This window comes from Camelus dromedarius, chromosome 23 (genome assembly GCF_036321535.1).
Source record: "Camelus dromedarius isolate mCamDro1 chromosome 23, mCamDro1.pat, whole genome shotgun sequence".
Taxonomy (NCBI): Eukaryota; Metazoa; Chordata; class Mammalia; order Artiodactyla; family Camelidae; genus Camelus; species Camelus dromedarius.
The window spans coordinates 8,521,257-8,547,886 of NC_087458.1; the positions used below are offsets into that span (position 1 = coordinate 8,521,257).

General features: G+C 42.8%; 1 protein-coding gene and 1 long non-coding RNA gene across 6 annotated transcripts in view; one reads left to right on the plus strand and one right to left on the minus strand.

Annotated features, from left to right (window-relative positions):
• The window catches only part of LOC135318986 (uncharacterized), a 34,619-nt gene that overhangs the window by 6,757 nt on the left and 1,232 nt on the right, over positions 1-26,630 (plus strand). For both annotated transcript variants that reach the window (XR_010377500.1, XR_010377499.1), the window contains exon 3: positions 24,699-26,630. This is a non-coding gene — a long non-coding RNA (uncharacterized LOC135318986). The remainder of the gene's footprint in view (positions 1-24,698) is intronic.
• FCRL4 (Fc receptor like 4) lies at positions 1,692-24,912 on the minus strand. 4 transcript variants are annotated; one of them, XM_031436018.2, is made up of 13 exons: positions 24,776-24,912; positions 23,032-23,055; positions 18,620-18,874; positions 16,677-16,931; positions 16,083-16,367; positions 14,985-15,272; positions 8,438-8,551; positions 7,967-8,029; positions 7,251-7,278; positions 6,412-6,494; positions 6,144-6,212; positions 3,627-3,658; positions 1,692-3,529 (listed from the first exon to the last, which is right to left on the minus strand). In XM_031436018.2, the coding sequence occupies exons 1-13, from the start codon at positions 24,804-24,806 to the stop codon at positions 3,380-3,382; spliced, it is 1,677 nt and encodes a 558-aa protein (XP_031291878.2). In that variant the 5' UTR covers positions 24,807-24,912; the 3' UTR covers positions 1,692-3,379. The 4 variants fall into 4 exon arrangements, 3 of the variants coding, with proteins under 3 accessions (XP_031291878.2, XP_064333949.1, XP_064333950.1); XR_010377497.1 differs by having other exon boundaries at positions 3,413-3,529; positions 3,627-5,645; XM_064477879.1 differs by lacking the exon at positions 23,032-23,055 and having other exon boundaries at positions 24,776-24,901.

A 26,630-nucleotide genomic window follows, 5' to 3' on the forward strand; every position in this document is an offset into this window, starting at 1 on the left:
GCTCTTTAAGTAACTACCATCTTTATGCGAAAACTCTTGGGGAAGCCTTGGTCAGGTAGTCACCGGACACTTGAACATGACTCCCAGAGCCCTGAGCTGTTTGTCATTAGCTGGAAGTTGTCTGAGCCACTAAACTCATACATGTCCAGGATCATCCCATCACTGAGTGACGGTGATTAAGAAGATCTGGCACCTGAAGGTGCGTATAAGTTGAGTAAACAATCACTGGCTCGTATGCTGCTCTTTGACTTCTCTCTCAACCAGCAACTGGAGCCTGGTGGAGAGTTTCCTCTGATCAGCTGACAGAGGAGGACAAAAGTCTATCATGGTTTAAACATGCCAGCATCAGCTGGAGGTGACCGTTGTATCACTGAAGCCTCACTCTGGCGAGCCCTTGAAGGCTTGTGAATCAGAGTGCTGCCAGTAGCAGAACTTTTGGTAGCACATCTAATGGTCCACTTTGCCTGGACGATGAGATATCCAGAGATGGGGGCTTACTCTGATTCAGGAGCAGGGGCCATAGGGTCTGGGGGTTGGAAAGAACAAAACTGGAAGATTAGGGAAAAGTTACATGGGCGGACCTCTCTGATTGAACCGAGAGTGTGAGCGTTTTTGTGTCTCACATGAATGCTCACCAAAGGCCTTGCTGCGGAAGAGGATGCCAGTAATCTGAGGGACACGATAGCTTGCCCTACTGAATATCAGTCGGCTCTTTCCCCAGCTACCCAACTGACTGCTCTAAAGGTTCATGTAAAAAGCAGCATTGGTGGGAGAGGCAGAGGTTAAGTATGGACTCAGTTATATGAGCATTTGCTCACTGCCACGACCAGTCTGGCCACTCTTACGTGCCCGACCTGACAGACACAGCGGCCAGACCTGAGTTTGATGAAGTGCCAGATCCTTGGGGGGCCAACTTGCTACATGGTAGTAGATTGTCCACGTTGGATCCCTTCCATTCTGGAGAGGGCAGTTGTTTTGCTCAATGAAATAACAGGTCACTCAATCATTCAAAAGGATCCATTAAGCACCTACAATGTGCCAGGCACAGTTCTTGGTGCTTGGGGGTATATCAGTGAATAAAAAAGACAAATGTTGCCCTTAACTTACTTTCTAGAGGGCTGACATACAATAAGCATAATAAATAGGTAAATTTTAGAGTATATGTTACCGTGATAAGTGCTATGGAGAAAAAAAAAAAAAGTAAATCAGAGTGAGGGAGAGTGAGAGGGCTGGAGATGGGGGAAAGGAATTTTCAAATTTATGTGATTCATGGTAGGCGTGGATGGATATCCAGAAGGAAGAGCATTTTAAGCAAAGGGAACAGACAATGCAAAGGCCTTCAGTGGGCATTTGCCTGGTGTGTGCAGAGCACTCACAGCTCAGTGATGAGGGGAAAACTAGAAGCCAGGGAGGCAATGGGAGGGATGACCAGGCAGCACACTGCGGGCACTTATGGGCTCTGGCTTTGACTGTGAGGGAGATGAGAATTCACTGCAAGGTTTTGAGCACCAAGAGCACAGTGCTGAGGATGGGCTGTAGGGAGAAAGGAGACAAAGAAGGGAGACAGGAATCCACTGCCGTAATAAAGTGAGAGGTGCCTTACACGAGGGCGGAAACACTGGCGATGATGAAATGAGGTGCTATTCTGGAAATAGAGATTTTTAACTTTTTATTGTAGAAAATTTAAAACACACAAAAGCAGAGACTAGTATAAGCCGTCCTTCCTCCCACAAGGCACCTGTCACCCGGTTCAGAAATGGTGCTCACATGACCAGTCTCCCTTCATCTGTACCGCTACCCACTTCCTACCCACCCTCCCCTCATTGGATTGTTTCAAACAAAATCATAACATTTAATCTACAATTACTTCAGTATGAGGTAAAAGATGAATGCTCCTTTATAACCACAATATTATCATTTATATCCAAAACACATAACATTCTTCAAACGCAGAACTTATCCAAACACAATTTCTTCAAATTAATGCACCAAGTTTCCTTTAGTAGCTCATAAGTAATTTATTTTTAACTTGGTTTGTTTGAGTCAAGGCCCACTCATTCCTTTTGACTGATGTATCTCAAGTCTCATTTAATTTGTAGACCTTCCTTCCCTCTTTCAGTTTCTTTCCTTCTTTTTGTCATTTATTTTTGGGAGAAACCAGGTCATTTGCCCTGTAGAGTTTTCCTGTAGTTTAGATTTTTCTGACTGCAATCCCATGGTGCTGTTTAGCATAGTGCTTGATCCCATGTACTCTGAAAACTGGTAGTTAGATCTAGAGACTTGAGTGGATTCAGCTTTGATGTTTCGGGTGTAAGAACTTTGTAGGTGGTATTGGTCACTCCTACCAGGAGGCACAGAATGTTAGGCTGGCTTTTGTATATTAACTTAATCAGTAGGTGTAGCATGAAACATACACACAGAATAGTTATTTTCTATTTCTTTCAGTCCTTCTTTGTTTATTGGAGGAATTATTCTAACATTACCTATTTGATGACTCAAAGATACAGCTCCTACAAGAAAGTTAGCTCCATATCCTTTGAGTAGGAAATAGTATTTAGAAACTACAACATGTGTAATGAGTTATTGGGTTGGTAATTATTTCTAGACTTTCCAGTGGACAGACCTAGGAAATAACTTTTTTAAAAAAAAGGTAGGGTTTGCCATCAGTGTTTGCTGATATTTCTAGTTCAGATTTAGGCCTTCAGGGTTGTTAATTAGCTTTTTGATTTTGTATTTGTATTTTTTTCTCTAATGTTAAAAAGTTTTGTCCTTAATGACATTAACATAATTACTTTCTGCTTTTGGAAGCTCAGCCTAGAGCCTGCTTCTCCAGCTCTCCTAATGGTTTTTCAAAGTGGTTAATATAAACTGTTACATTCCTTTATCTGTAAACCATTTGGAATGGATTCTTTGGTCTGCAACTGAATCTTGACAATGTAAACAGTGTAAGCAGAAGGGACGAAGCTATGAATTGTCTGTGAAGCACACGTGTAGCCACTCATAGTGAAACCAATTGATGCAGATGATTCCCCAGTGGGAGAATCATTGAAGATGTATTAAACAGAGACCTGAGTCACTCAGTCTTTTCCGTCTCGTGCAAATCCCAATTCACCAAAATTTGTGCTTCTGTTTTCCAACATCAGTCCTCCTCCTTCCTTATTCCTTTTCCCTAAATCAGAACCTAGGAAACACATTAAGTTAGGCTCATGGCAGGCATACAGGCTTTTCTCTTGACCATGGATCCTGGTCATTTTAGCGAAGACCTTGGAGGGCCTTCCCATCACCACCTCAGAGTGAATGAATGAAAAGTCCTGGGAGTGAAAGGGCAGGAAGAACTGGAAGGCTGGAACTAGCTGATCACTCCAGAAACCTGAGGACTTCATTGAGCTGGGGGCTTTGGGTCAGGGACAAGGCACACGAGTGGGACACCCGCATAACCTTCCATGGCATCTTCATCTTCAGAGCTGACATTTCCAGCTGAATCATCCCAGAGCTGTGTCTTCACCACAGAGTAAACAGTTGAGGCATGCTGGGGTGGGAAAAAGATAGAAGAAGATCTGGAAAGTGAGGGAGTATGGGGCTATACGTATTAGTCGGGGAGAAAATAGTCAGGAAATTAAACTCACCTCGTTCTCTACAGATGTTCTGGAGGTACTGGCTGTGGAAGAAAAGGAAACCGCTAAACTATGAGCATTTGGATCCAGTCAGAACCCAGTCTTCTAGCTTATTCCCCAGGGTCTGAGAGCCACTGGGCCTTTTCCATTGATTATCATGTTTTTTTCCACCCTGCCCCAACGTGTCTAACAATACATGTAATTTTGTTTTACAATTTCTTAACCCAGCCCTCTGGACGTTCCTTTCAAGCTCCATTGATCTATAAAGTCCTCCCCTCAATACGACACCAAGAAACTCCACTCTCTTCCTTTACCAGATGTTAAGAAATAAATTCTCTCTTAGTTTCAATTCTTGCCTCTCTTAGCGTATAGCACCTCCTCCATCTCTCCCCAGATTCAAAGTCCAGCTCTCAGTTGTTCTGCATGTTCCCACTAGAGCTCTTCACACGTATGCCCTGTGAGGGAAACTCCCCTGCGTTAGCAAGTTCTAGCTCTTGATTTTATTGCTTTAGTTTCTTAGAGATGGAGAGATGGAGCCACAGGAGAGATAAGTTAAGCAGGCATGATTTATCCCATACGATGTATTAGAAATTAAAAATTTCAGAGAAGGAGGTAAAATAACAAGGGCTATATAGAAATTTTATTGAGAGATAGAGCCTGGGGAAAAGAAAAAGATACATCCTGGTACACTCAAGATTTCTCTCTTTTTCACCACATTTTTACCGTAGATCTTTTGGGGTTACAGATCTTTTAAATGACCTGATAGAAGCTATGTACCCTCTCCCCCAAAACAATGGTCATATGCATAGAACTTTGCATACAATTTCAGGGGCTTTATGCAAACTTTGAGGCACCGGTGAAGAAATCTTGCTACAGATCATCAGTACATAAAGAGCCTAAAATGTAACTAGTCCACCAACTGAGTGCTCGGCTTCGGTGGTGTTTTGACGAATATGTCAAGGGCAGAGTGTGAAGAGCAGCAGCTGATCAAGGTGACTCCATGAGAAGCACCCAGTTAGCCCAAGCAAGCTGGTGACAGTTCTAATTCCATCATTCAGAAGGTCCTGACGAGTGGGGGTGGCTGAGAAGTCAAAGTGACAGACAAAGCAGGTGTTCAGATGATACGCGTTAGTCAAATACAGCAGCCGGCACTGTAAGCAGCAAGCCTCTTACTAGCTTTGTGACCTCGTAAAAGCCCTTCACCTCGTTTGTAAAACAAGTTCAGGATCAGGTTACAATTGAAGTTTCTACTAGGCACAAAGATACTGGGGAGGAGCTCTATTTCCGTTCCCAAGGACAGATGTGGTCCATGTGGGAGACAGAACAAGCAGGAGTGTGGTCGTCTTGGGTCCTGTTCAGTAGGGTCTACAGGTTCCAAGGGACTGTAGCAGCAGGAAGCTGAGTGTGACTGACTGGAGGTGAGGCCACTGACGGAGTCACAACTCCTGGAATTAGAAATGTGTCAGCTGTGCCAAAGGAGCTTTAGAAAGGAGGGATCCAGCGGGAAACCTCGAGAGACCATACATGGCCCTCACAGGGGAGAGTGCCCGCTTAAGCACCTGCCATCCCAGGGAGGCGGAGCCAGCTTCTAAGATACCAGGTGGAGTAACTCCTTTCCCTAGAAACCTCCAGGCTAGTTAGAAACAGCCAATCAAAGAAAGAGAGAAGAAGCCAGTTGTACCCTGTCCTCCCTTTCTCCCTTTCATCCCTACCATTGCCAGCTTCCATTCTGAAATTTGCCTGGAGTAGTCGAGGGGAAAGTTTTAATTAACATCTTCAAACTAGGTATTCTAGTTACTAAATTGAGATTGTGACATAAGGCATCCACCTATCCAGCTACTGTCTATTACCTAAGAGAAAGCAGAGTATGTTGAAAAGCCTTTGGCTACCAGAATTTTCATCATAAGTGCCCAGAAAGATCTCCTGCAGAATAAAGTTTAAAGAGACAGTGGGGGTGGGGGTGGGGGGTAATAGCTCAGTGGTAGAGCACGTGCTTAGCATGCATGAGGTCTTGGTTTCAATCCCCAGTACCTGCATTTAAAAAAGAGAGAGAGAGAGACAGCAAAAGGATAGAAAATTTTTGCAATTAAGTTACAAGTCTTGCTTGTTCAGTGTATTGGTTACATAGGGTTGTTATATGGATTAAGTAAACATATATATATATAAACAAAAATATATATATATAAACATAAATATATATATATATATATATATTTATGACATAGTAAGTGCTTTGTAATGACTGATTCATTACTTAATGGCAGCCTTTGCATATACACCTTCACAATTACAGTATCTATTAGAATGATGTTTAATTTTTGTTCTGATCATCAGCAAAGATATGTACTTTCCAGTGTCTGTCTTCTCTTCTTAGAATCTAAGCACCACACTGCAGAGATTTTTATTTTCCTTGTCACTGGTTCAGTCTTTTAGATGCACTTAAAACAGTATCACATAAGAGGTGCTCGATAAATAAGAGTTGAATGAATCAATATAGTTTGCAACCAGAATCTCTCCCCAGTGACTTACCTGCTCCTTCTTCTCCCGGCTGAACAATCTGGATCTCAGAATATACCAAGTTTCTTTCTTTGAGGTGCACTGAGAAGAAAAAATAATGCTTTTCTAAGCTGCCCCAGTCAGTGGAATGTGCTTCAGATGCTTCTTCCTAAGCAATTATCTATTGTGAGTGTCTGGGTTTGGAATACTTTAGGGAGACGAGGAGCCTTTGCCAGACCTCAAAACACAATATATCTCCCTGCCTCGGGCAGGGAGCAACTTCCTACCGGGGAATCCTTACCATTGTCGTACAACAGCTGGAGCCCCACTGGGGCGGGGCACACAGGATGGGGGTGCTCTCTGGGGCCTGGGCTGGCAGGGCTTCTGTGAGACATAGAAACACGTGATCACCCTTGGAACATTATCATATGCACGAGAGTGGGATAGACAGAGAGGAGAAGGAACTGGGGGAGTCTGACATAGTAGGAACAATCATCTCATAGATAGAATGGTCACTTTCAACTGGTTAAAAAACCCAGCCTCATCTTCTGGAGGTAGTGTCCTCAAGTCATCCTGTCTGGACAATTCAAGAAGACATTAGACATAATATGTGCTCCAAGTCCCTGACTATAACCTACGACTGAGACGCTGACATAGAAGAATAAGACCATATTTTCCAAACCAAATTTAAAGATAAAAAATCTGATGAGTATATATGCAAATGTGGGGCAAAAAGATTACTAGAAACTGAGAATCCCTTAGAAAATCTAGATCAGATAGTCATTTTATACATAGTTATAGTACATATAATAGTATATAATAATGTACATATACGTTGTCTAACTATAAGGACTATTGGCATCAGAAATATCCCATGCTAACCTAGAAAATCTATAACCTTTGGTATCATCCATTTAGATGAATGGATAATTTTGAAACAAGAAACTGATCTAAATACATGCAACATTTGTTATACAAACTATTAGAAAGTTTCCAGGAAACTATAATTGTGGCCATTTCAAGCAATGTGAAAACGGGAGCACCTAGACACAGGGACATAGAGAAATTACTTGGCCTAATTTTGCAGCCCCACAGTTCATCATATTTTATTCTTGGGGAACCAGAAGGCTGACGCCTCACCTGGTTGTGTCTCCCAGAAAACCATCTCCTGCAAAATAAAACAAAGGCAGATTTGTGTCAGCAGAGGGCGCTCGTTCACAAGTACTTCACACAGCTGTGCTGCCTAAGAGAGGTCATCAGAAAAGGTCAGTTCAAACATGGGCCCAGTTTCGGATTCTGATGAAAATGATGTGAAAAAGAACTTAACAAAGCAGATAAATTGCTGGGGACAGGGCTACACATTCCTGGGTTGAATATGCAATTATTTGAGACTTGACTTAAAGTTCAAGGCTGTGTTGATATACCTCAAGAAATACTGCCTTTCTTGCAGAGTGGTGAGGGGCTATTGGTGGACTTTCAGGAGCACCTGGGGTTATGCCCAGAGGAACCTCAGGCTCCGATTCAAACCTGTTAAGGAGACTTACGGTCAGAGGTGCGAAGCTCCCTATATCCAGTCCAGTGCAGCGTGCACAGAAGGGACTCAGGAGGATATGGTGATTGGATTGGATTGGATTGGATTGGATTGAATTGAATTGAATTGAATTAAGAGACAGAGTTGGAGGAGGTAAGTAATTATACTAGAACTGAAAGAGATTCTGTACCTGTCTTCTACCCCAGGTTTTCTGGCATCTGAAACTAGGCTGACCTGGACTAAGGCAGAAAGACTTTGGAAGCATGTGGCAGAGAAGGCTTGGGAGAAACTCTCCCCCTAGGTAGAGAGGGAGCCGGAAGCTGACCTGTGGAGAGCAGGACCGTTGGAGCACAGGGTGGTGGGTTCAGGCTTTGACCCGAGGAAGTCCCTGAGGAAGAAAGACAGAGATTCGCCAGCTGCTATACTCAGTCATCTCTTCATGGGCCCTTCAGTTTCTTTTGATTGTCCACTTATGGGGAATGTAGGATGGGCTGAAGTATCTAGCTGACCAGTCTGTTCGAACCAAGGAAACTATTCGAGGAACCTGTTTAAAACTTTTGAAACTTTACATTAAAATTTTTACTTCCTCCTTAACTTTCACTTGAGGCTTAGTAAACCAGACTAGATGTCTGTTAAGGAAACTGCCATTTGACGAATGGGTGTGAATGTGTCTGTAAGCACTGGGGTGGTGAGGTGGCGGACGGTGGCGTGGCGGTGACTGGCGCTGCGGCAAGCTGAGTTATCTGGGGCAGAGACAGGGCGTGGATTCCAGCAAAGGGCAAGAGGGAATCCAAACCTGGTTTCCTCCGGTGCCAGCAGTAAAAGAGCAGGGCCACAGCCAGGAGAAGCGTGCTGAGTGTTCCCCCAGTGGCTCTGGCAGCAACAAGGCCTCCTCTGTTTCCGGGCACGCCTGGAGGGAGAAAGTCTGTGTGAGCCTCGGCGAGAGAGGTCTAGGGCCTGGAATTACCATGAAGCCCTGGAACCTTTCCTCGGCGTGGCTGGGGTCCTGGGCCCTGGGAGAGGGAGGAATCTTAAAGACTAGGATTCATGGGGACCTTGAGGACTAGGCTGGCTGGTGTGGCACAGGAAGCAGGCTTCTACTTGGAGGCAGCACGGCCCTGAGCCTGTGTGTGGCAGGAAGTGACTCACTGTGAAGTGGAGTCTGGGTGGGTTGTGGCAGAGGGGAGGAAAGGCAGCCAGCTCTCTGCAGCGACCCACTGACATCATTTCAGAAATTAACCTTTGGGGGGAAATCCATCCATCCATCATCTGTCTATCTATCTAGCCATCCCATATTCTTATAATCTGGCCTTTTAGACACTTCCTCCAGACATCTGGAAATATGTTATGGGGCAGGGGTTTGGCAGCACCTAACTTTGGAACATCAGCCAACCTGAGAAAGAAAGTAAGTATTAGCACTGATTAGGGCACTAGCTGAACCAGTAGTAGTTCTGAGATTGCTCTCCATTAACAAAGTCTCTGTGGGGCACCACAAAGAAAAACCTAAATGATGCCAGTCTCCTTCCTCATAGAAGCCTGAGTCCTATGTGCTTTGAAGGGAAAGAAACTGATGGAAGAAACAAACTAAATTGTTGGGGAATTCTGATTTTTCCATTGGATCCATTCTTCAAGACAAGAGTTTCCTTTTCACCACTCCTATTCAGCATAGTTGTAGAGGTCCTACCCAGAGCAATCAGGCAAAAAATAAATTAATAATAATAATAATAATAATAATAATAATAATAATAATAATACATCCAAATTGGAAAGGAAGAAGAAAAATTGTCTCTGATTGCAGATGACATGATCTTAAATAAAGAAAATCCTAAAGATTCCACACCAAAACCAACCAGCCAAACAAACAAAAAACTATTAGAGCTAATAAGCGAATTCAGGAGAGTTGCAGGATACAAAATCAACATACAAAAATCAATCTTGTTTCTATACAAAACAATAAATTATCTGAAGAAGAAATAAAGAAAACAATTCTATTTTCAATAGCATTAAAAACAATAAGATACTTCCTAAGAGATTTAACCAAGGAGCTAAAAGTTCTGTATATTGAAAACTGCAAGACACTATTCTTCAAAATTGAAGAAGAAACAAATATAGGAAAAGATATCCCATGTTTGTGGATTGAAAAATTAATGTTGTTAAAAGGTTCATACTATCCAAAGTCATCTACAGATTCAGCACAATCTCTATCAAGACTCCAATGGCATTTATGAAGAAATTTTTTTTAAAATCCCAAAATTTATATGAATGACAAAATATACCAAATAGTCAAAGCAATCCTGTGACAAAAGAACAAAGCTGGAGGCTTCACACACCCTGATTTCAACTATACAACAAAGCTAGAGTAACCAAAACAAATTGGTATCAGCATAAAAACAAATACCTAAACCAGCAGAACCGAATCAAGAGCCCAGACATAAACCCATGCATACACCGTCAACTAATATTTGGCAAGGGAGCCAAGAATACTCAATGGAGAAGATATCTCAGTAAATGGTGCTGGGAATATTCACATGCAAAAGAATGAAACTGGACCTCTATCTTACACCACTCACAGAAATTAACTTGAAATGCGTTAAAGGCTTAAAGGTAAGACCCAAAACCATAAAACCCCTAGAAGAAAACACAGAGAAAAAGCTCATTGACATTGGTCTTGGCAATGATTTTTTGGATATGACACCATAAGCACAAGCAAAAGAGCAAAAATAAACAAGTAGTAGAACATTAAAGTAAAAAGCTTCTGTACAGCAAAAGAAATAATCAGCAACATGAAAAGGCAATCTACAGAATGGGAGAAAATACATGGAAATCATATATCTGATAAGGGGTTAGTATCCAATAATATAAGGAAGTCATGCAACTCCATAGCAAAAAACTCAAATAATCTAATTTAAAAATGGATAAAGTATCTGAATAGACATTTTTACAAAGAAGATATGCAAAGGCCAACAGGTTCATGAAAAAGAGCTCAATATCACTAATCATCAGGGAAATGCAAATCAAAACCACAGTGAGGTAGCAACTCACACCTGTTACAATGGCTTTTATAAAGAAGACAGAAAATAACCAATGTTGGTGAGAAAGCGGAGAAAGGGAACCCTTGTGCACTGTTGGTCAGAATGTAAATTGGTGCATCCACTCTGGAAAACAGCATGTAGATTCCTCAAAAAATTGAAAATAGAATGACTATATGATCTAGCAATCTGACTTCTGGGTATATATCCAAAGGAAACAAAATTACTATCTCCAAGAGGTAACTGCATCCCCATGTTTATTGCAGCATTATTTATAATAGCCAAGGCATGGGCAATCTAAGTGTCCTTCCATGTATGAATAGACAAAAAAACTATGGTGTATGTGTATGTGTATATATACATATATATAGTGGAATATTATATAACCATTAAAAGATAAAATTCTGTCATTTATAATAGCATGAATGAAGCTTGAGGGCATTACTCTAAGTGAAATAAGTTGGACAGAGAGAAAGACAAATACTGTTTTTAAAAAACCAAACTCATAAAAACAGAGGATGAATTGGTTGCCAGGGGTAGTGGGTGAAGGGGGAGGACATGGGTGAAGGTGGTCAAAGGATACAAGCTTCCAGTTGTAAGATGAGAAGTTTGGGGGATGTAATGTACAGCATGGTGGTTATAGTTAAGAATACTGTGTTGCATATTTGAAAGTTGCTAAAATAGTAGATTTTAAAAGTTCTCATCACACACTCACAACTGCGACTATGTAAGGTGATAGATGTGCTAACTAACCTTGTTGTAGTAATCATTTTGAAATATATACATGTAGCAAATCATTATGTTGTCTACCTTAAACTTACACAATATGTCAATTATATTTCAATATATTGAGTGGGACAACAAAAAAGGAAGACACAGAATCTAAAGTTAGGTTTTGGGGCTAGATTTCTGGCTGCTCCCCTTACTAGCTATGTGGTCAGGGAGCTTTATTTAATCTCCCTTGCCTCAGTTTTACCATCTGTAAAATGGAGACAATGGCAGCTATAGTAGCACTATTATTGGTGGAGAAAACGAGTTAATGCATGTAAAATGCTTTGAACAGTTTCTGACGCATGATAAGTGCTATGTCTGTATAAGTGTTAGTTCTTATTTGTTTCCCCTACACTATGCCCTAGGCCCTCAGAAATATCATGCTACCCTCTGACCAGCTTAGGGGACCCCCCACCCCAACACGAGGCCTGCTCCCACACAACACCACCCCTGCCAACTTCAGCCCTTGCTATGGACCAAATTGGGTTCTACCAAAATTCACGTGCTGAAGCAGCCCTAACCCCAATGTGATGGTTTTGGAGATGGGAGCTTTGGGAGGTAGTCAGGTTTAGATGAGATCCTGAGAGTGGCCCCTCATGATGGGATTAGTGCCCTTTTAAGAAGAGACATCAGAGAGCGGGCTCTCTCCCTCTCTCCCCTGACTATGTCACATGAAGACACAGCCAGAAGGCAGCTGTCTGCAAGACAAGAAGAGAGCTCTCATTAAAACCTGACCATACAGACATCCTGACCTTTGACCTGATTTCAGACTTCCGGCCTTCAGAACTGTGAGAAATACATTTCTGTTGTTAGAGCCACCTGGCTATAGCAATGCAAGCTAAGAAAGACCACTGTAGCCTTGGTGCTCCAGGCCACAGTCAGAGTTTCTCTCCTGGTGGAAATTCTCCCATTTTTAAGCACAAGATTTTGCATAACATCTATGAATTAAGATTTAAGAAGAAATTCTTGTTCTGTCAAATATCAATGGAATCCTTGACATCTGCTTAACCTCTGAGATCCCATTTCCTGAGCAGATGATGACATCTGCCTTGCAGAGGAGTTTGTGAGAGAAAAATGAAATTCCATGTGAGAAGTAACTGGCTCACTGCCTGTATCAGAGGAGGCTAATTCATCCTAATGATCTCAACCTCCAAAAGGAAGATGAGAAATGTTACACTTAGTTGTGAATTACCAACAGATTCGCAATTACTCTGTGCTTCAGCATGGCAACCTTTGGGGTCCCCAAGGTAAATTTTTAATACAAGCACCTTCCTGGAAAAGCAACACTCTTACCACCAAAGTCACTCTGGATTTTAGGGCATTCAAGAGTCTTCAGGGGACATCCCTGGGCAGCTTTCAGCTTTGCTAACCTCTTTTTCCCTTCGCCCACCTGATTCTTGAATTGCCATTAAAATGACACCGGGCTTAGTCTCTGCCCTTATCTGCTGGGAATTACACCCAACGTTACTATTCACTACGAAATTCTGAGGGTGAGATGCAGACCCTCCTGTGACATCCGTTTATGGAAAGACATGTCAGTCCCCTGACCTGGGAAGGCCTTGCTTGATCACAAGACTTGCCTCAAGGGAGCTGAAGGGAAAATTGCACAGCAGCTGGGCCATTAGCATAGCAACCCCCTTCCCAGAGTCACCAACCAAATTGTTCAGGGTCACGGCTCTGTCAGGGCTGACTGCTTTTAAATAAACAACACAGCTCTCCGCTTATTTAGCATGGCTGATGGTAGATGCTTGACTGTTCGGTACTTCTTCAAAGAACTTTGACAATGATCTCTGCCTTTTTTAGCCAAAAGATTTTATCGAGGTTCAAATCTGGGCTTCCAGGTATAAGCTTTGTGATCTTATGCAAATTACCAAAACTTTCTAAGCTTCATATTCCTTTTCTATAGAATGGAGATAATAATATCTTTATTTTCTAAGATTATTACTACAATCAACAAAAATGACACGTATAATTTATTCATTCAACAAATATCTATTGAATGCACAGTATGAGCTGGGCACTGGAACAGGCATTTGGGATAAATATGGTCAAGACAGAGATCTAGCTTCATGAGGCTACCATGGGAGGTGTGGGAGGAGACAGCAAACAAAGACTCCATGGCTTGGCAGTGACTCATGCTGTGAAGAAGAATCAAGCAGGACCTGGAGAGGGGCACCTTGGTGAAGAGATACTACTTTGTATAGGATGGTTGGGAAGGTCTCATTGAGAAGGCGAGTAGAATTCTGGAGGAAGTAAGGGGATGAGTATGAGGATACGGGGGAAGAGCAGTGCAAAGGCCCTGAGGTGGGAGTGTGACTGAAAGGTCTGTGGAAGAGACAGAGGGCCATAGTGGCTAGAGTAGAGAAGGTGAAGGGAGATTGGTGGGAGGTCAGGTCAAAGTAGCAGGAGGGCCACATCATCAGGACCTGGTAGGACATTGAGAGGATGTTGGCTCTCCCTCTGAAGGAGGTGGGAAGCCAGAGGAGGATATTGAACAGAAGAGTAACATGATCCAATCTATGATTCAGAGAGTTCTTTCTGATGCTGTGTTAAGAATAGGTTGTGCTGAGCAACAAGTGAAACAGAAGGTCAGAGAGTTATTGGAATAATCCAGGCAGAGAATGTTGGTGGCTTGGATCAGGTGGTGGCAGAGGAAGTGGTGGGAATCAGTCATATTCTGGTGACATTTTGAAGGTAGTGCCTTCAAGACTTGCAGGTGGGCTAGATGTGGAGGATCTAGAGTGATGTTCGGATTTTTGGCCAGAGTAACTAGGAGGGTGGTGTTTTACACTTACCAAGGGGAGGTTTTAAGCAGGAACAGATTTGGAGTGAAAATTAAAAGTTTGGTTTGGGGTGAATTAAGTTTGAGATGCCAATTAGCCTTTCCTGTAGAGCAGTTGGTGGAAGTACTTGGATATATGGGTCTTGAGTTCAGACTAGAGATCTAGGCTGTAGATTGAATGTGGGAGTCATGATATACAGAAGTGTTAAATGCACTTAAAATCGCAAGACTGAGGAGATGATCTAGCGAGTGACATAACAGGTGTGGACGTAACAGGGCTCTGTGTTCGCTCTTGGTACTTGTAAGTTTCCTGACCTGCATGTAATTTGGGTACAGAGACGCTCTCAGGCCTGCAGTAATGGAGTAAAGGAGAGACTTATGTCTTTGGTCCTTTTAGACTTGAAGAGACCTGTCAGATATGCTGTGGATGATTTACTGAAAGGAGAGAACAGTGGATGCTTAGATGATGGAGCTACACCCTCCCCCAAAACACTAATGATGTGAGATGCCATTTGAGATCAACACACAATGGATCAGCGTACAGGCCCACAAACCATCCCAAAGAGGCGACGTGGCTCCTGGCCAGCATTACCTCAATGGTAACCTGAGTCATCGTTATGTAATGGAAGAACTTATCTATCACAATGGAAGATGGCAAAATGGAAACAGGAAAAGGGGAATCATGAAGATAGGGTTGGCCATGCACATCCCTAACTTGAGAAATCTAAGAATAAATAAGGTCAGTGGGGATTAAAACTCACTTCTCACAGTGACGTTCACTGCCTCACTCTGGATGAGGCCGTAGCTGTTGTCAGCTGCGCAGTAGTAGCTCCCTGCTTGGCTCTCCCTGATGTCAGGGATCTCCAGCTCTGCTCTCTGGGAACGCTGACTCTTCTTTCCCAGACTCTCCTCCATATCCTCTCTGTGCCAGGAGAACGTGATGTTCCCTGTGCCTTCAGCCACAGAGCAGACAAGGACCAGCGTCTCCCCTTCAACCACCAGGTCCCCCTGGGGCTGGATCTCCAGGAGCACGCCAGACACTGGGATCCCTGTGTGTACACGAAGCAACAGGTGAGGGCATGATGGGAGGCGGGCAGGGCTAGGATGTTGCGTAGGGTCACTTTTATGTGCTGGCACTATAGCCCATAGACGGTGGATTTTGGACCTAGAGTATCACTAAATGTAACAAACTTCCCATCCTGGTACACAAGGCATCGGGAGAGAAAACCTGACTCTCCCTGGAAAAGCATATGGGTTTTGTCTCATGTCCTAGTTGTCAGTCTAAATTATTCTGAGGGATAGGTCATAGCAATGGTGGCTATCATCACACTGACCCAGACCACACCCATTTCCAGAAGTCCTGCTTTGGTAGCTAAGACAAGCTGGTACTTATTGCATTTATCTTTGTATGTACATATGTCCTTCTCTTCTGCTTCACACATCACAGCCACTCACACTATTTGCTGCTACTGATTATGACCCATCTCGGGATGCTTGTCTTCCAAATCATTTGTCCTGAGATTTGACATCCTAGAATCTGTCAGTTCAGTAGCAGGGCACTTTGTTTTTTGTTTTTGGATATTTTTCCCCCCAATTCTTATATCTACCTCCATGAATCACCTCTATCATTTCAAGGCAATAGAGTTTCAAAGAAAGACTGAGTTTTTAGAGAAACAGAGGTGGAAATGAAATCTTGTATTTCTTTTATTATAGTACCTCCCTTCTCAGTCTAAGCCTGGCCCCTGTCAGGATGACAAAATCCATCTGTATTGGGCAGTCTCTATGTGCACAGGGTCAGAAGGAGCAGTCAGGGAAGAAGCCACAGCCTGACCCCGCCTGCCTGCCTCTCCGGCACTCACTCTGCACATGGATCTCGAGCGGGAGGCTGTGTTTGTGGACACTGCTGGTCACCGTCTCAGCACGACACCAGTAGGACCCTGAGTCCTCTTTCCAGATGGCTGCGATCTGGAGTTCCGGGGACCTGCTCCAGTTTGAGAGGAGGACCCCATTGTCTCTAAAGAAGACAAAGTGAAGCCGAGTGTCCGGTCGCTCTAGAGGAAGCTGTGTTTCACAGCTCAGGTTTACCGAATTCCCTTCTGTAGGCTGAGAGTCTGTGATTTTCACCTTTGGACGTGAAAACAGTTCTAGAGACAAGAAGTAAATCAAGTTCTGTGTGAGGGTTTTCAGAGCTCTGGGAGAGGCAGGTTTAGATTCTCAGTTCCAGCAAACTTCGGACACAGCAAGACCAACAAACCGATTGACCACTCTATCACAGTTCCCCCCGGGGATTATTTTAAGTCAAATCATTCCACTTTCTCTGCCCCTTAGAGGACTTTAGCCTCGCATTTATCTAGAATTTTGATATGATATCAACTTACATAGATCCCCACTGATGTGCCCAATTCCCCTAACTCGACATTGGTAGGCAAAGTCCTATGACAGGAAGGGTTTACCTTGAATTTGAATGTATCTGAGATTTGATTTTAATACATAAGCGTTTTCCAAGGATCCAATGCATTGGTAACAGCCACTGTTATTTAAACTTGCTTGTGGTATCAAAATATCTGTGCTTTTACTAGAATTAGAAATAACTTTTCCATTCCAAATGTATCTCACAGCAGTCATTTTCTCTTTTCCCCTTTTCTGGCATCTCAAGACTAACTCGTCACCTTCAAACACAGAATATGGGGCCTGGAGGATGAAGTACCCTGGAAACCAAGCAGAGATAAGACATTCATTAGGGCACTCCTTCCTCAGTGTACCTTGAATTGCAAATTACAACTCTTCTCCAGGATTTAGTCTCCTGATTCAAGCTCACTTCCTTCCTTCCAAATCAGTGTGACCTGCTTCAGATACAGTTTCTAAATAAATCCCAAACACATCTGTTTCATCATCCTGGGACAGATTCAAAGTACGAGGGTTCTAATACAGAGAGGAAAAGCTGAGAGGAGGTGTCTTCAAAAATCCTCCAAAATCTTCAATATCGTTGAATACAGAGAGGATCAACACCAACTTGCTCACCAAATCCTAGAACAGAAGTCACCAAAGAGGTGGTTTTTGGAAAAATATACCAAGATGTGTTACAGCACATTGGGGTGCAGTATGCAGCAGGCTTATGGGCACAGACGCACATTCAGAGTTGAGGGACAGTGCATGTAATCCGCTAAGGAAACGCTCATGCTCGTCAGATTCTAATTAGAGGCTAGCTCCATTCTTTCTCTCTGAAATGACTGCAGTGAATGCCTTCTTCTGCAGAACATTGCCTGTGGAGGGATCCAAACGATGATCCCTGTGGACACAACTAGACACGAAGAGGTATGGGTGCAGGTTAGAAGAGCAGGGGTAGAGAAGGGACAGTCTAGGACAGGTGGGGACATGAGACCTGGGGCTGGAGATTTCCCACCTCTGAACTCTTGTTTTATGTCACTTTTCAGTTTCTATTTTGTACTCAGTACATTCAGGTTAAGTTCTCTCACAGGAGGCTGCAAAGTCCTAGAAGGCAGCTTCTAAGAGAGCTTCACAATTGAATCCCCTGAAGCGGACTCCTTTCCTTGACTATGTGAAGGTGCAAGAATGTCTGTTGATTAATATCAGACATTTAAACTCTAATGTCAATAGTAATTTGAAAAACACTTGCAGACAATGACGGAGGATGTGAATTTGAAAGGAACAGAGATCGCAGTTTAGAGTAGAATGAAAAGATCTCAGTTCATAGACACTCCAGGGAGCTAAGATGTACTAAAACTGAAACAGCAGGGCCCTGTGGGATCCTCCCTGGTACAAATCCTTTCCGTGTCCCCCATTTTTTTGTTCATTACAAAATCAAATGGCTTTGGATATTCTGACCACCTCCTAGAGGAGGACCCAGGCAGTGATTCGCACTGAAAGCCCTACTTTTGTTCCAGATAAAGGTGGCAATATCATAGCATTCCTCCGAGATATGAGAAGTCAGATTCATGTGGTAGGTGACTCCAATGCCTACTCTGCTGAAGCCACGTTGAGAGTCTCTTAGAACAACTTACCCTTTTACACTAGAGGTCTTGAAAGAAGGTCATGGACTGAACCTCAAGAAAATGGGCAGACCCTCCTAAATTCCTCCATAACGACATCGAGCTCTTGTTGAGATGACAGGAATGTAGCCCCTTCTCACACCCTGATTGCTATCACCCTCCTGTTCCCATTTTTCTTTAAAACCCCAGGACCCTTCCCCCAAGGCAGGCTCACAGTGTTTAAGGCATCAGCCTGCTGTGGGTCCCTTTGCCTGGCAAAGCTATAAAGCTGTTCTTTTCTATCCTTTCAAAACTCTGCCTCTGACTCTCAATTCAGCTACTGGGGTACAGAGGCCAGTTTTCTGGCAACAAAACCAAAGTTTTAACTAATTCACCTTCCTTCTCACCTGGATGAAAGATTAACTGCACGGGGTTGCTCAGGAATGAGCCAGGTGCCCGGCATCTGTACTCTCCAGAATCACGAACCTCAAGGATGTTTCCCATGGTTTCACTTGAATTTCTTCTCCTGGAGGACACATGGTACCACTCTACTTTCTCTGGTGCGTAGAGGTGAAATCCATTGCATGTCAGATTCACTATCTCTCCACGGAAGACAGGGGTCCATGGAGGCTGAAGGGAAATCACGGACTTGGATATAGGAACTGAGAAGAAGAGAAATGAGTTTCAGGTGGAAGTGCCTGCAGTCCCCACCACGGTGGTTTGCATGGGACAGACAGGAAGACATGGCTTCGGAGAATTTTCACAAGGCCCCCTGGCGGGGCTGTTGTTTCCCCAGGTTGCAGGTTCTCCAGCTGAGTTGACCTTACCCAGCAGTGAGGTGGCTGCTCTGTGGTCTACAGGAGCAGACTGGCCTTTCAGAGGCCAACCACAGCAGGATCTACTCAGCACGGAAGATTAGTGATGGGAGGCTCACAAACCCCCTGACCTTTTCCCATGGGCCAGGTCCTCAAGTAGATGCCTCCTGGACTCCCTGCTCTCGGGGCTCTCCATATTACAGTCACCTTTCTAAGATGGCCATGTATGTGGCATGACCTTGTGGTGGGGTGCGGATTGTAGATGGAAGGAGTGTAGGAATTTGAGGTCAATTATGCAGTGATGGAAAATGGTCCAAGTAGTACTTTGACCAACAAGAAGTAGGCAGGGGAGGGGTGAGCAGGGTGTTGTCTGAAGTGGAGATTATACTTAAATAACTACAGTGAGTATGAGTGCTGAGAAGTAAGTGCTTCTAACTCCCCAAAACTCAAAGATACTTTCATGGAAAGAAAATGTGGGTCTGGCATAAAATCAGGCCTTAAGATCTTTGAAACACTGATGGACAGAAGCTGGAGAATGTAAGGGTAAAGACAAATTAAAAGTAAGAGGTCTAATTCTCCCTGTTGATAACAGAGGGAAGGACTTCTCCCTCTCTCTCTTTTCTTTCAGAGTTTCTTTCAAGTCTATGTAAATCTTTCTAGTGGCTAAATAAGCCTCTTGCCCGCTTCACAACTCGGAAAAGAAGGCGCCATCTTTTTGAAATGCAGGCATTTAGGGAGAAGCTCCCCTGGCTCCCGTTAGGGTTTACCTTTTGTGGGCACCTAACTCCCATATGGAAAACTACCACCAGTCCTAAAGATAGGAGATGTTTGTTTCTCCTCTGGATAAAAGCCAATTACCATGATAACTTGGGGAGAAACTGTGTGCCACAAAAAGGGCTGTCAAGTCCTCCTACCTGAGATCTAGTGACTATTTATCTTGAAAACATGTATGTATTGGGCTGAATCTACTTGGCTCTGTAAGAGAGATTCTTTCCTGTCTTTGCTGTCTGTTAGTGGATTGGTGTGCGGCCCAGTCTATTCTGGTTTAATGCTTGTTCAGTATTAAAAGTGTTTTATTTATTACCTTTGTGGAGAGGATTTCTGAGTTGAGAGATTGTGTTTTTAACTATATTTCCCCAACAAGAAACTGTTACTGCATTTCTTTGTCATCTGAGTGTTCATTTTCTAAGTTTTGTAGTTTCAAGGTTGTGAGGATTACTAACTGAAGGGTGAATACACCACCATGGCATAAAAATTATTTTGAGCTGGAGGCATTTGAGAGTAGGTTTTATTTTACTTTTTTTGATCTGAATTCCCTTATCTGCCTAAAAGCAAAGCCTCCCAAAAAGCTCAATTGTCATATATCATATCTCCAGGAACAAATAAACGATTGACTCTTATGGCAGGAGACTGGAAGTCAGCACCACACCTAAATAGACATTGTCACAGAACTGTCATAGCTCAAAATCTAGTCTCTTAAGTGCCCATCTGTCTTTCCTATAGGTAATTTGTTTCCCAGTAAGTACCCTTTTCTGCTTCCCCTTTCCTTATCCGGATGTTATACAAGTCCCAAACTCTAACTGCCTCCTTGAGTCACATTTTTTCTGTGTGTACTCCTGCAAGTTTTGAATAAAAATTTGTCTTTTCTCTTGCTAGTCTGGCTTTTGTCAGTTTAATTTGCAGTCCCCCATTTTAAAACCTAAGAGGATAGAAAAAAATTTCTTCTTTGACATAATAAAATTACAAATTATTTACTGTTGGAAACATCTACTCAAACATCCTGACCTCTTTAATGCTACTATCTAGCCTGCTCAAAGATCAGTGCTTTGATAGGTTAATTTTTCATGATGCCTGAAGCTGTGGCAGCTACCATATACTAAATAAATAAATAAATAAATAAATAAATAAATAAATAAATAAATAAATAAATAAATAAATAGATTCATGTTTGTTCTACAAATTGTCTATGGTAATCTAAATTATGTGATGTAGAAAATAAAACAAATTATTTCTATTTGTATTTTTTTCCTAAAACAAAATCTCAGTGTTGGGGGTATGCAATTTACTGTAAAATTGTAAGTGGAATCACTTTAATGTGTTTTTTTCTTAGTACCTTTTATACTCAGGTATGGAGGACTGTCAATATTCAAGAGCTTACGAGCAATTGCTTTTTTAAAGCTTGAGATTTTAAATGTTCTTAACTTTTTCTAGAAGAATTGCCCACATATGCCTTAGAATTATACCCAAATGTAATGGGAATAGGCTGTTTTGGGGTAAAAACTGTAGAGTAGTATGAATGTGTATTTTAAATGAAGAAGCTAAATGTTCTGTCTGGGTATATGAATATAAGCAGCTTTTGGCAGGAAAGAGCTCTCTGCAGGAGGCCCCTTTTGTCCTGTCACTTTAGCAAAGCCATGTCGTCACTACTTAAGCCAGGCGCCCCCAGGCTCTGCTCATCTCCAGCCCAATCACACCTTTCAAATCTTTTGATCACACCAAGCCTTGCCTAATCTGTTGGCTCTTTTCTTAGATCAAAGAAATAGAAATGAAGAATAAGTAATTAGCAGATGACTGGGTCATCTCCCCAGCTTCCCCTTCAGTAATCTCATGAGCAAACTGTGTGAACAACTTAGCATCTAAAGAAAGATCACAGGGAGTTGACAGGACTGCAATCGGAGATGGCAACAAATCTGTACTCCTATCTCAGGGGTCACCGGAGATTACTCCCCCTTTTCCCCTTCAAAAACCTTCATGGCTAAGCAGAATCTTCAGAGTTGGTTTTGGGACAGGAGTCCACCTTCTCTCCAGGATGCCACCATTGTGGTTAAAGCTACCTTTCTGTTGCTACCAGCACTTGCCTCTGGAGTGTTGACTTTTGAGTGATGAGCAGCCAGAACTGAGTTCAATAACATAAATATTCATGTGTCTTTGCAGACTTTTTTCTCTCTCTTTCTTTAGAGGTTTTTACAAATCTCCTATGTCCCCAGTGGGTATGGGGTTTTGTTTCTCTTGAAGAGAGTAAACATCTTCACTCTCTGTGTTTCTGGGAAGCACATGCAGTTAGAGAAATGGGGACTTGGGCAGTAGGTGTTGTACTGGAGGGAAGGGAAAACTTCCTTTGATATATGCAACTTCATTCCTCACTGGTCCAAGTAAGCTGCCCCTGCTGTGTGCAGGTGGTCCTATGGTCAGGAGAAGACACATCTTGTCAGAATCTTTGTGAGATTGGGACCAAGTCAGTGCGTTCTAAAATTAACCACACCTACCAGCTGACATAATACACTCTCTGTATTTCTCCATCCTAGAATGTTTAACAAAGTCTTGCCAAATTATAATCTCCTCCCAGTTAGGTAGAAATTTGTGGGAAGTGTTCTATATCCACTGTAAGCAGCTTATTGGGTAGAGTGGGCTTGAAGGTCTCTGCAGGGATTGCCAGAACACCTCGAGACAGCTCCCAATAGAAGGATGGACTTTCTGCTGACCAGTAGGATAGGGGCTCAAAGTCATCATGATCTGAGCTTATTAACAGAAAAATGTCTACAAAGAATGCTGAAGTTTGGGATGAATTGGTTGCATACCCTTAGGGGCAATGTATTGTTGAGCTAGAGACAGGAAATATGGAGAAATAGGCAAGTTGTTTGCACTTCAACCTCCCCTGTTGAAGTAATGGCTTATTTCTGTCCTTCCCCTCTCATAATTCTATGCATTCTGTCTGGTTGGCTAGGGTCCCACATCAGACAGGGACAGCCCCTCTCCTTGAACTCCACGACATGGGACCCGGCCCCCTGACCAAGAGCATCCAGCACAATGGCAGGTTTGGGCTGAAAGTGTGACTCCCAGACTCTTAGAGTCAGAGTCTTAAGACATCTTTTCACTTGCCTGTAGTCCTCAGGAAAAGGACACAAGGGTAAAAAAGTCCTCTTTTTACAAGGATTTGAGATAGAGGAAGATTATTAGGATATCTAGAAACATAAAAGAGAAAGGAAAAGAAAAGAGGAACTTACCAAGTGGTCCGCTCACTGGAGCTGCTGCGAGAGAGATAAGAGCCAGGCATCAGCACAAGGCAAGGAGTCCCAAACCACTCCACCCTGAGAGCCCACCTGCCCGTATCTGACTTCCAGCCAAGAGGAGGAGAAACATGTCCATTTTCACTCATCCTGGAGAAGTAGGTAACACCAAGGCCGAAAGCTCAGGCTGTAGACTTGGCAGAAACAGGTTTGGATTTTAGCTGTGTGACTCTGGGAAACTGCATAAAATCTCCAAGGCTCAGTTTCCTCATCTGTAAAATGGGGACCCCATGGCCTTATTTTAATGAGTTAAATTAGTAAGTCTTCAATTAAGAGCCATGTGATTATTTTTTTGACGTGTCTGTGGCTGTTGCTGAGGCTTGGCTTCACTGTCTTCTTGCCTGGACTGTTACTCTTTCTCTTCAGCACAAAGCAAAGTCAAGTCACACCCATGCATGAAAACCCAGATGAAATCCCACCTCCTCCGTGAAGCCCTCTCAGATGCCTCTAGGTTGCAGCATCCTCAGTTTTCTTTTGACTCAGAACATTTACCACCACAGCTCATTTGAAATTCATAATTAGACATGGAGCATGGGGCAATGGTTAAAAGCAAAGCTCCAGCGTCAGATTATGGGTTTGAATCCTGACTCTGCCACCGTACTACTTCCTGAAATTTATGGTAGGAGAACAACTCTGTGCCTTAGTTTCCTTATCTGTAAAACAGGATTTATAGCAGTTTCGGCTCATTGATTGTTAGAGGATTAGATACATTAGCACTTGGGGCAGTCTCAGAAGACTGCCTGACATTGGCCTCAGCAAGAATTAAGTATTTTCAACAAGAATTAACCATCATCACACATTATCCTGTGATCTATTGTGTAATATTTTTCTTGTATTGCCAAGTCAAATGTTCTTGCGTTTGTACTTTGGTTTCCTTATCAGAGTGTCAGTTCTTGAGGGCAGAAGCCGTGTCCTCCATGTCCCTGTGTCCTCTGCAGTGCCCAGCGCTGTGCTGTGCTCCCTATGACCATTCAGTCACTATTCACTGAGTTCCCATAATGTGCCAGTCTCACTAATAACTCTTCCCTTAATCAGAGTCTAGAGATATAGCTAAGAACAAGACAGGCACGTTTCATAAAATTCAGTCCACAAATGACTGCCTGGTCTTTATTTCCCTAGCTTGACCTACTAGGAAACCAGTTCCTCCTTTGGACAAATATTGACGAGTAGTACAGAATTCGGGGGAAAAATCAAAGGAAAACCGTCATATTTCTTCTCTTCTCATGCTCTTGGCAAATAGCAGAGCAGGTTTGATCTTAGAACACAGAGAAAGAAGTAACCATTCTTGGCAGAAGACCATTCTACAACAGCTCACAGTCAGAACCATGGTCCTTTCACAATGGACTCAGTTCATCTTTTACTCCTGGTCTTCATGATCTGTAATTAGGGAGGTAACCAAATCTAATTGTAGTTTTTTACGTGGAAAAATAAGTCTACTTCGGGGGAAGGAGAAGTAGGAGGCATTTTTCATAGGCAATTAAAAGCAAATGCAGAACACATTTTTGGAAATAAAAATTTTTCCCCTCATGCCATTAAATCAGTGTCTTCCCCCTTTGTTCATTTTCTGCTGTTCTAAACGGGAATAAAATCCATCTGTTCCGCAGCCCAGAGGAAAGATCTTTTGCCCGTGGAGAGGCTCAGGTTTCTCAGGGAGCAGAGGCTTCCCCCCACCACCACTTACCGAGGACCAGCAAGGATGCCCACAGTATCATGGAAGCCTGTTCTGGGATCCTGAAGAGGAGCAGCTCTCAGGAGGTGGGTCAGTTCCCGGAGCTGGGGAGTGAGTTCAGCAAGGAGCTTCTCTGAGTATAGCTGGCTGTGATAATGAAGTGAAAGGGGGAAGTGGAGGAACATCTTAAAACACCAAACAGCATGTTACCCGGTTGAGAGAATCTCAGCGGCAAAAGTCAGTATTCTATCAAAGTATTTAAGTGCTGCTCTGACATCTTGGTATGAATAGCTTCTCAAGGCTCTAGTTGTCACAGTTTCGGAACCCTCCGGCCTCTGTTTTCCAAGGAAGGTGCAACTTATTCTCTCTGCTACCAGATGTCAGGTAAGACTGCAGTGCTGCTGAGATTTGCATAATCCAAGGATGTGCCTAAATCACTCCAGAGTTGGAAAACTTCTCATTCAGTGCAGAAATGCCCTCCTCCGACCCCTGACAGCCTCTGCTGGACCGTTTCCATCTGATCATGTACATGTGATGAAGTATCTGCATCATAAGACAACTCGTATCTTGTCTGACATACATGAAACTGTCCTGATTCATTTGTCTCAGAGGAAGCTACAAACTCTGATCTGAGTAGGATGCAAACTAAACAATTTTTAAAACACTTTTTTATTGAGTTATAGTCAGTTTACAGTGTTGTGTCAAATTCCAGTGTAGAGCACAATTTTTCAATTATATATGAACACACATATATTCATTGTCACATTCTTTTTCACTGTGAGCTACACAAGATCTTGTATATATTTCCCTGTGCTGTACAGTATAATCTCGTTTATCTGTTCTACATATGCCTGTCAGTATCTACAAATTTCAAACTCCCAGTCTGCCCCTTCCCATACCCCTCCCAAAACTAAACAATTCATTACAGCCCCATCACTCTCTTCCTGGAGGATGGACTGTGAAATTTTTAACTTAAGGTCCCAGAATATAAAATTTGCTATAGGAATGTCTCAACAAATACATATTGATTATATGGCTGTATGTTAGGCATGGTGCCAGGTGATGGGAGCATAGAGCTAAGCAAGACTTGATAAGCTTTTGATCTAGTGGGGAGACAGAAAAGCCAATAGGGAGTTAAATACAGAGTGGAACGTGTTCTGATAGTTCAATAGGAGGGAACTCTGACCCATTTCTGGGGAATCAGGAGAGGCTTCCCGGTGGAAGTAATATCCAAATTGAAGGATATTATTCTGTGACTGAGAGATAAGCGTGGACGAAAGTGGAAGGCAGTCACCATCACCGTTATCATCACAGGCATGATGTTTGCCAGGTTTCTTCAGGGTAAAGTTAACCATATGTCCTTTTCCATACTCTATCGTTTGGAAGCAAGTCACTAAGTTCACCCCACACTCAGGAGGTGGGGCTGGGAGGGGGTTAAGTTCCAGCTTCTTAAGGAAAATTTTTCTTTTCTTCTCCATTTATTTATTTGTTTGTGTATTCATTCATTCAATCAATCTTTGTTTATAACACTGTGGAATCATCTATTTATTTTATAATTTAGGTAATAATCTAATGTGACTTTATTTGTTTCATCACTTAAAATGTTTCGGCTTTGGCCCTTGGGAGCCCTTTCAATTTAGCCTCTATTTCCCTTTGACATGCCCTCATCCTTTTGTTTGTTTGTTTGTTTGTTTCTTTTGAGCACTTCCTGACTTTCTAACACTACAAGATGCTCTAGTGCCCCAGCTCTGGAATTTGCTATTTCTCCAAGGAGCCCTGATTCCTTTCAATGAAGAAGAAATTTAGAAGCCAAAATCTGGATGTTGGGGATGTTCTTACTACTGGGGAAAAAATTACGTATTTTAAG

Coding starts and splice junctions, on each gene's coding strand:
- FCRL4 (XM_031436018.2), bottom strand. CDS start 24,806: ATGATACTGTGGGCATCCTTGCTGGTCCTCG. Junction 16,368..16,676: donor CAGATACATTCAAATTCAAG/GTAAACCCTTCC, acceptor TCTTGTCTCTAG/AACTGTTTTCACGTCCAAAG. Junction 7,279..7,966: donor AACGGTCCTGCTCTCCACAG/GTCAGCTTCCGG, acceptor TTTATTTTGCAG/GAGATGGTTTTCTGGGAGAC.